Below are 9,325 nucleotides of genomic sequence, written 5' to 3'. Positions count from 1 at the left end.
TCAAGTTCTTTGCAAGAGTGTACCAAGCTTGTGCTAAAAAAACAATGACAGAAAATATTTTTAAAAATATGAATTAACAACAACAATAATAAACTAGGTTATTGTTATTATTGAAGATCATTAAAGGTAAAGTATTATTAAAATGAATAATAAAATGTATCATACGAACTGAAATACGATTACAAAATTATGCATATTCATTATTCATATTATTACATAAATATTATATACATTTTCACAATGTGCTGCAATGACAATAAATAATTACAGAAAATATTTATTAAAATATTTTTAAATGATTAAAACAACAACAACGATAAACTGAGTTATTACTACTACAACTATTATTACTTTTTTAAAATTATTATTATTAAAGGTAAATAAAGGTCAAATATTATATTATAAGGTCATTATAATAAATATATCAAATTAAAAGAGTAAAGAAATTAATAAAATTAATACATTATTTTTTTTAAATTATAAAATCTGCCCTCCTGCCTATTCTATTATAATTTATTTGTTTGTTTTTAAAATCTTTTTCATGTACCAACCTTGTGCTAAAAAACAGTGAAAAAAATATTTGAAAATATTTAACAACAACAACGACAATAAACGGAATAATTATGGACAGAAAATGGAATAAAATTAAATACAATTAAATATAAATTATAACAAAACTAAATTCTTTTCTTCAAGTCATTTCAGCTTAAACTTTCACATTCTATCCATATGATATGCGAATCTGTTTTTACGGATACCAAGAAGGGACGGACGCTACAAACCGTACAAGTCCCCGCCCATGAGCCTGTCGCAAATCGCAGGTGACAGCAAGATAATCTCAAACCAGACATAGTTGTGGTCGTTAAAATTACATTGTTCTCGTTTTTTGAACGACCTTACAGGGCATTGGTAGGTTGACAGTGCTTTTAGTTTAATGAAAGTAAATCCGCGCACTCATCTCACCGGCTTTCCGCAGTTCAAATGGACGTTCATGCAGATGGATGAGCATCTGTGCTAAAAACAAACGCTCAGCTCAAACCCACATTCCTTTTCTAATGCTGTTATTCGGACTTGACACTTTCCTCACGCATGATCGCGCCGTTGATCTTAAGAGAAATGCAGGACGAATATAACGTAGGATTTGTGAAGCAGATCCTCAGTTTGAATTTGGTGCCGAGGAAAAATGTCACCAACTGCGGGAGGAACGACACCTCTCTGTGCGATTTCTCCGGTGAGTGTTCACACCACAGCAGACATCACACATCATTTCGATCGGCTCGTGATTGTACTGCTATAAGACACTATTATTGTGTTGTATGATTGGCACTGCATTGAAAAAGCGGCGAGGCTTTCAGACTGATAATGGGTTAGCAACTAATGCTACTTTGTTAGCTTGTCCGGCTAATGTTAAATGAGTTTGGATGCTTTTGTTTGTTAAAATTACGGTGTTATTGGGAAATTGCGGTCAATAGATATATACAGATGTAACGTTGTTTATCTGTCTGTTTTTCTGTCTATTTATCTGCATAGTAGTTCTATTTGGTTTGTTAGTATATCTATAGACAGGTAGACAGAACGACAGATAGACATAACAGAGGACAGGTATTTCTACATAGAGATAGGCGAAAAGACATCTATTTATCTATCTATCTATCTATCTATCTATCTATCTATCTATCTATCTATCTATCTATCTTTAGTCTGACAGACAAGCAGACAGAACGACAGATATTACTACAGATAGATAGGGAGACATCTATCTATCTATCTTTAGACAGACATCATGACAGATATTACTGCAGAAAGATAGGCAGATAAACATTTATCTGTCTGTTCTGTCTATCATTAGACGGACAGACACAATGACAGATATTACTAGAGAACGAATGATAGACATTCGGCAGATATGTCTATCTCTCTGTTGTTCAGAGATTTATCTATCTCTCTGTTGTTCTGTTCTAGTAATGAATGTCTGTCTATCTGTCAACCTGTTGTTCTATCTATATCCATTCGTCTATCGGTCTCTCCATCCATTTGTATATCAGTCCATCTGTCTACCAGTCAGTCCATCTAACTATCTATGTATGCATCTGTCTATCCATTCGTTTATTCGTCTGTTTATCTGTCAGTCTGTCTGAACATTTAGGCCTATCTATGTGTTTATCTGTCTACCCATTCATTCATCCATCTCTCTAACTGTCTGTCTATCTATCTATCTTCAAGTTGTGTGATGGAAATATGTAGTTAAATATTCAATTTAGTTTACAGTATTATAAATAATGACGCTTCACCACTAACAAACAGTCCTAATTTCCATGATGCCAGTCATTGAGATCTTTCCTAAGGTTACGTGGGAGATGTTTACATCACAGGTGTGGGAAGGTTTTATAGACTGTTGGCTGATCTTCAGGCTTTGAATGTGTTTTTGAATGTGATGTTTTGCTTTGGCAGAGATGTGGTATGGGGTGTTCCTGTGGGCTGTTGTCTCCTCATTGGTGTTCCACCTGCCTGCTGCCCTCCTGGCTCTGGCAACTCTCCGCAGACATAAGATGGCACGATTTTTCCCAATCGGCATCCTTCTCATGGGCATCATCGGCCCGCTGTTTGGAGGGGTTCTTACTAGTATGTAGCTTGTTTTATTTATTCATTTATTTTTTATCTAGCTACATCTGAGATATGTCATAATGAATATGAAAATCATGTAGACCAAGGGTGTCCAATCCAGCTGCAGAGTTTAGCTCCCCAATTAAACTCACCTGAACCAAAGTAATCAAGGTCTTCAGGATTACTACAGTATTCCAGATTGATATGTTGGGGCAAGCTGGCGCTAAACTCTGCAGGACGTTGGCCCTTGAGGACCAGGATTGGACACCCCTGATCTAGACATACAAAATGTTGGTATTTAAAGGGATAGTTCACCCAAAAATGAAAATTTGTTCTCCTGAAGAAACAAAGTCACCTACATCTTGGATGCCCTGGGGGTAAGCAGATAAACATCAAATTTTCATTTTAGGGTGAATTATCCCTTTAATCGTTTATTTTTACGTTTAATGATTAAACAGTCACTAGATATTTTACTTGTATGCTTTACATATCAATTTAAATGTCTTACAGGTGCAGCCATAGCTGGAGTTTATAAAGCGGCTGGGAAGAGTATGTTCTCCTTGGAGGCCTTGGTGTTTGGAGTAGGACAGTCGTTGTGTGTTTTTATCATTTCCTTCCTCAGAGTGCTGGCTACCCTGTAGCACTAAGACATTGGCACACCAGGCTGCCATTACAAGGAGAGGAAGCGGTACAGTCACCTGGGCGTCATATGCAAAACATGGAGGCCTTACTTCCCAAACAGTTCCAACAACTTGTTTCCTTTGATACAGAACTATGGTATTTTTTCCAAACGGGTTTCGGATGAGTTCTTCGAGTAACATGGGACTTTTCATTTGAAAAGGAAACATTACGAGCTACCTTTAAAGCAGAGCTAGCCTTGTGTTACAGGTGGAGTCATCTTGCACATGTTTGTTTTTTTTAAATTAATCATTATAAATATTTTACTTGTTAGTTTCTTTTCATTTTCCTTTCTTAACACTAAATTTGTCTTTTATAAAGTTTTGGATGAGGTAAAAACTGTACATACTTAAGCCCATTCCAGCTTGCCCTTAAATTATGCTTGAGAGGATCAACTTGCATTCACTTTGCACTGATTATATGAATCCATTAGGCCAAAGGCTAGAAATTTAAATTTGTTTCTGTACTTCACAATGTTTTATATGTATTTTGCCACTGATTGTGGGCATATTTCAAGAGATTACAGTTGCACACACTTGTGTGTGGACTTTGACATTGTAATCATTTCATGACATAAGATTTCCTGCTGGAGTTAAGTGGCTTTTGTTGGTTAAATGACATATTTGTGACCTGTTTTTACATTCAAAGTCATTAAGAATTTGCTTTTCAAGTGGGCTCCAGGATTTGGCCTTCACATTGTTATTTCTGTATATATTAGAGTGATACAATGTTGCTTTGACACTAATTTGCCCATAAGGTTCTGTATGTGGCAGCCTCACCTCTTATGCCTAACATGTGAATGTAAAACATATTTCAGCTGAATCCATTGTAGAATCACTTAAACCTTCACCAAAGAAATGATAACACTATTCTACAGCCGTCATACGTCGCAGACAGTTATTTTTAGAGAAATCTCATGTGGAAAGATCAAACGGAATTTACTATAGAATGCACAAAATTATAATATCAGAATCTGAAACTCAAGTTATGTACAGAAGTATATAAAATAAGATGCTTAAGTTACAAAAAATATGTACTCACACATGTAGATGTTCTCCCTATCTTCTTGTTCAGTAACAACATTATCAGCAAGAGCTGTAATTCTGATATGAATATGATCTTAACACATAGTAGCAGAGTTTTTAGACTGACATCTAAACCAAATTTATTTCTCAAATATACGTTTCACATTTCTTCAGTATAAGCATTTGTAGACTTGTGTTCTCCCATATTCAAGCCCTCAGGAAGTTCTTGTGTTCTGGAAGATTCATTCCAAGCTTGTGTGGTGCGAGATATTGTAAATCAGACTAATCTTTTTATGATTGGAGCGCTAACATTAGTGGGACGCACTGAAAGCTATGCTTTATTCGTCTGAGCCTATGGTCTCTCAATTGCACAAATGGATTTATTTTTCTAAAGTCCAATCATTGGTGGAGTGACTGCTCATTGTTTTTGTGGTTTGTCTTTGATTGTATGGTCTTCTTAAGAAATGGATTTACTCTTTAAAACGTGATACTTTCCATTTATTTTATTTTTTTTCTGGGCAAGTTTAATTTTCTTATTGTAAAATAAGTGCCAATTGCTAGTATTTTCATGAAATAAAATGGTTTAGATTATAATAACACCACCTTGTTTTGCTTTTGTGATTTGCTGTCCTGCGGTTTTGGTGTAATAGGTTGGCTAGTAAGCTAAATGTGTGCAAAATAACAGCTGAAAGAGTAGTAAAAACAATTTGGTTGTATTCCAAATGGAGGGTGGTTTACTCATGCCACTCTCATCTGTGGTTTAGTGCAAGCTTCTGTGTTCTCCAGCACTTCCACACTCACAGATGGCTCTGCTGTGTTCCATTAACATTCACCGGCCAAATCTGCACACCCGCCACTTGCTGCGTACTGGAGGGAGTAACATGCTGTAGAAACGCACATGGAATGATGACTCAAAGCATGTGGGCTTTTCTGCTATTAGAGCCTGGTTAAACTGGAATAAAAGAACATTAGGCCTATAATAAGTGTAGAACATTATTTTGGAATATGAAAACCGTAACAGTTACCATAACAGGTTTGAAAACACTGATTTTAGTATCATTAGTTTGCGTAATTGCCTTAACTATAAGAGGAAAGCATTTGGTTGGTTTTTGCCATGTAATATGACCTGAAGGGTCAACCAAAATGTCATTTGTAATCTCAAAAATGACTTCATAATTCTAAGTTCCTTTAATTTTTAGCCACTGTAGATGAGGTTTAAAGCTATTTCATAAAATAGAATCTTAAATATACTTGTCGTATCTGATGCAGTACACGTTTTAAATAAGAAAAGTGCACTACAAACAGGGACAGGGAGCTAAAAAAGCTCTGTGCCAATAACAGTTCAGAGGTGCTGCTGGGTGACTGCAGAAAGATTTACTTTCCTTTTACAAGTAGTAATGTATTTCTAGCAACTGTATGTCATTTCTAACCTTGAAATAATTCTGATGGTACTCTGACTTCTAATAAGACTTCTAATACTCCTATGATATGTAAGCAAAGCCGCTTCAAGTCAATAATAAGACAATTTTTTTTAGTTTAGTGAGCTGGTCCTAAATTACGTGAAAAGGGTGGATTACTTTACGGCAGCAACAAATGCTCATGCAGAGATGGCTTTGGTACATGTATCTACTGTAATTACAACAATCAGATATTTTCGACAGTTAGTTCCACTCCGTTAACTGTAGGGAGCTCCAAAGTCCCAAAATTCCCAAAAATTAAGCGTATAGCGTTAGTTCTGGCAGGTAGCGCAAGTCAAGCTTGCATCAGCTGACTCTCAGCTTATCACATATACCTATAGGAATATGACACCTATCACGGCATTCCTATATAAGCTCTGTTCAGTATTATTCAGCAGCTTTTTCGCTTGCTCAGGAGCAAATTGCCCTCCTCCATCCCCAGCTCCACCTTTCGCAGGACTTGGCTTTCTGATATCCCTCTTTGAATCAGACTCCTTTTATCTTAAATAATGTTGTTACACTTAAATATCATTAAGTACATTAATGATATCTGCTTTGTTCTATTTTGGGGCTGGGGGGTTATAATTGCTGCTCTCCCTGCTCATTCATGACAGGCTGCATGGAGGGGCAGGGACTTTTTGCCCAGAACAGAACCATACCGCCAAACCAAATTGTATGCTAAGCGTCAATCATTTTGACGATAGTGGTTCTGACAGAACTACATACAGTTGCTTTAAAGCGATAGTTCTCCAAAAAAATGAAAATTCTGTCTTCATTTACTCACCCAAAAGTTGTTTCAAACCTGTACAAGTTTCTTCTGTTGAACACAAAAGAACATATTTTGAAGAATGTTGGTTATCAAACAGTTGACGGTAACCATTGACTCTCAGTTTTTTTTGTTTATTTGTTTTTGTTTTACCAACATTCTTCAAAATATTTTCTGTTCAACAGAAGAAAGCTCGTACAGGTTTAGAACTATCACTTTAAGTTTAATCAAATCCCTGCCAAGCATTTTATTGCCAAACTTTCGCGTTGAGCCGAGAGAGACTAGTACTAGTACTTTTGAGAAAGGGAAGAGAGACAAGCATGTTCGCATCCATGAAAAAGTCAGGACTCGTAATGACACAACAGAATTCACTTTTTAATCATTATTAACAAGTATAGGTATTGATTTACTTTTTTTTTTGTTTTTTTTAAACGCATTTGTTCATAATTCATTCTTTTGTACATAATCTGGCGTGCAAGGCAAAGGTACACATGATAGAAAATAGATTTGCGCAGGGTCAGTCCATGTGTATCTCAGGTGAGGGGGATTCAGTTCTTTGGTCTGATGTTTCTCCCTGCGTTGTGTGCTCCTCTGAGACTGTCTCCCCCCTCTCCTGGTTGGTCACTTGCTTGCTGAGCTCGGATGGGCTCTGCTCTGATTGGCTGTCTGTGACTGTTGTGCTGTTCGCCTCATCGACCTGTCCAGTGCCGTCCTCCTTTTCCCCAGATTTCACTGTGAATGCACATGATGGACACGTAAGCACGATACCTAATTGAAGTACTGCACAAACTGTATAAAAATTTTATAGAAAGTTACTATATTGGTATAGATTTAAATACATCTATATACATCTCAGGTTTCTTCTCATGGTGTTGGAGTAGAGTTAATCTCTTCCTCCTCTCACCTTCCTCACCCTCTGGTAAATCCTCTGAGCAGGGCGTCAGTTCCCCCAGGTTTCCTCGCTTCCGCCCCGGTGACCTCTGCCGTCTTGGCAGCGCAGCCTTTAGCTCTAAGAGAGGCCATAATAACAACTGGCATTATTGAAAAGTACCATACAGTAGATTTGTTGCTTGCAGAACAACAACAAAAAACAAACACTTAACAGAAAGAGATGCATTTTGTGTTTTAATGATCCTATGAACTCAATATCTACATTTGTGTCTTTTAGTCTACATCTTTTGCCTTTGAATTCATTTACAATACCGTTCGAAAGTGTGGGGTCAGTAAGATTTTTTAAAGAAATTAATACTTTTAACCAGCAAGGATGCTTTAAATGTATCAAAAATTATAGTGAAGACATTTATACGTTGCCAAAAAGTTGTTTCAAACAAATGCGATTCTTTTAAACTTTCTATTAGTCGAACAATGTATCACATTTTCCACAAAAATACTAAGCAACAACTGTTTTCTGCATTGATGATAAGAAATGGCTTTTGAACAGCAAATCAGCATATTAGAAAGATTTCTAAAGGATCATGTGACACTGAAGACTGGAGTAATGGTTGCTGAAAACTAATTTTTAAATTTCATATTTGAAACTGTAGTAATATTTCACAATTTTACTGTAGTATTGATCAAATAAATGCAGCCTTGATGAGCACAAGAGACTTCTTTTGAAAACATCTTACCAACCCCAAATGTTTAAATGGTGTGTACACTACATGGACAAAAGTATTGGAACACCCCCTTCTTTAGAACAGAAAAAGGCACTTCCAAAACCGTGGCAACAAAGATGGAAACATAATATATGTATTTAAAAATTATATTTCCATCTCTGTTGCAAGAGTTTTGGAAGTGTCTAAAATGACTGTACCCATATGTACAAGTCATTGGTGTTCGGCTCAAGATCTGCATTTAAAGTCACACCAGAGGTGTTCAGCTTGGATTAGGACTTGGCTTTCTGCAGACCAGTCACGTTCTTCCACACTGACTGAATCAAACATTTCTTTTTAAACCTTGCCCTATACACAGAGGCACTGTCATGTTAGAATAGAAAAGTGTCCTGTTCAAACTGTTGCTATAAAATTAGAAGCACACAGTTTCCTAGAATATCATTATATGCATTAAGATTTGTACTCAAAGTAGCCAAACCTGTTCATTAGAAGGGGGTGTCCCAATACTTTTGTCCATATAGTATAAAATGCTAATTGCCTCCAATAAAATGCACTCCAGTGTGACAATGTCTGTCCTCCTTAAAATACCTGACTAGCAATAACATCAGCAGCTAGCAACATCATCTTCTTCAAAACGTCGCTCTCATTTAACATGAACAGGATTATTCAGAGCGCTGTTTAGAAACACGTGAATGTGAATGTAACTGACATATTGTGAGTGACAGGTATGAGACATCAGATGCTCACCCTCAGGGTCAAGCATGGCGGCGTGTTGGAGGAGAGAGTCCTCATGGACAGACACAGCACGGCGCTGGGGAGAGGGCTTCATGCGGGGCCGTGGTATAGGGAGGGTCTCTATGAGAGGAAATACGGTCAGACTGTGTCCGTTCTTATAAAAGACATGAATATAATACAGCACAGGGTCTTCGAGGCTGTTTTATGCCTTTTATCATATAGGACGGGGAGGATTGGGAATGAGGGAAATCGGGAACCAATACAGTCAGGATTCAAACCTGTGACCTTTTATGTCATGAGTGTATGTGCTACCACCACGCCACAGATATGAACATCACAAGGTTGTTCATAACAGATTCACAAATGAGAAAAATATCTGTATCGGGATGTATGGATGTAGGGTGGAACTTGAATGAAAATCAAGAAAAAAAAATGATGGACTGCTTA

General features: G+C 36.9%; 2 protein-coding genes across 5 annotated transcripts in view; one reads left to right on the top strand and one right to left on the bottom strand.

The window, feature by feature from the left end:
- Window positions 1–765: 765 nt before the first annotated feature.
- tmem170a (transmembrane protein 170A) lies at window positions 766–4,906 on the top strand. The gene is made up of 3 exons (XM_058751487.1): window positions 766–1,231; window positions 2,452–2,622; window positions 3,115–4,906. The coding sequence occupies exons 1-3, from the start codon at window positions 1,090–1,092 to the stop codon at window positions 3,243–3,245; spliced, it is 444 nt and encodes a 147-aa protein (XP_058607470.1). The 5' UTR covers window positions 766–1,089; the 3' UTR covers window positions 3,246–4,906.
- Window positions 4,907–6,884: 1,978 nt separating this feature from the next.
- The window catches only part of carmil2 (capping protein regulator and myosin 1 linker 2), a 46,078-nt gene continuing 43,637 nt past the window's right edge, over window positions 6,885–9,325 (bottom strand). Inside the window, exons 39-41 of one of the 4 annotated variants that reach the window (XM_058751425.1) lie at window positions 8,891–8,998; window positions 7,435–7,539; window positions 6,885–7,262 (exon numbers count right to left, since the gene is read on the bottom strand). In XM_058751425.1, coding sequence (XP_058607408.1) covers window positions 7,048–7,262; window positions 7,435–7,539; window positions 8,891–8,998 — 428 coding nt within the window. In that variant the 3' untranslated portion in view covers window positions 6,885–7,047. The remainder of the gene's footprint in view (window positions 7,263–7,434; window positions 7,540–8,890; window positions 8,999–9,325) is intronic. The other 3 variants (XM_058751426.1, XM_058751427.1, XM_058751428.1) reach the window with 3 other exon arrangements.

Source organism: Onychostoma macrolepis, chromosome 18 (assembly GCF_012432095.1).
Source record: "Onychostoma macrolepis isolate SWU-2019 chromosome 18, ASM1243209v1, whole genome shotgun sequence".
NCBI classification, from domain to species: domain Eukaryota; kingdom Metazoa; phylum Chordata; class Actinopteri; order Cypriniformes; family Cyprinidae; genus Onychostoma; species Onychostoma macrolepis.
Note: the sequence above shows the minus strand (reverse complement) of the source record. Positions and strands in the feature narration are given on the sequence as shown.

Excerpts from the sequence above, each read along its gene's own strand:
- tmem170a (XM_058751487.1), top strand. The coding sequence starts at position 1,090 with ATGATCGCGCCGTTGATCTTAAGAGAAATGCAGGACGAATATAACGTA. Across the intron at positions 1,232-2,451 it reads CTCTCTGTGCGATTTCTCCG|AGATGTGGTATGGGGTGTTC; the intron begins GTGAGTGTTCAC and ends TTGCTTTGGCAG. Across the intron at positions 2,623-3,114 it reads GTTTGGAGGGGTTCTTACTA|GTGCAGCCATAGCTGGAGTT; the intron begins GTATGTAGCTTG and ends AATGTCTTACAG.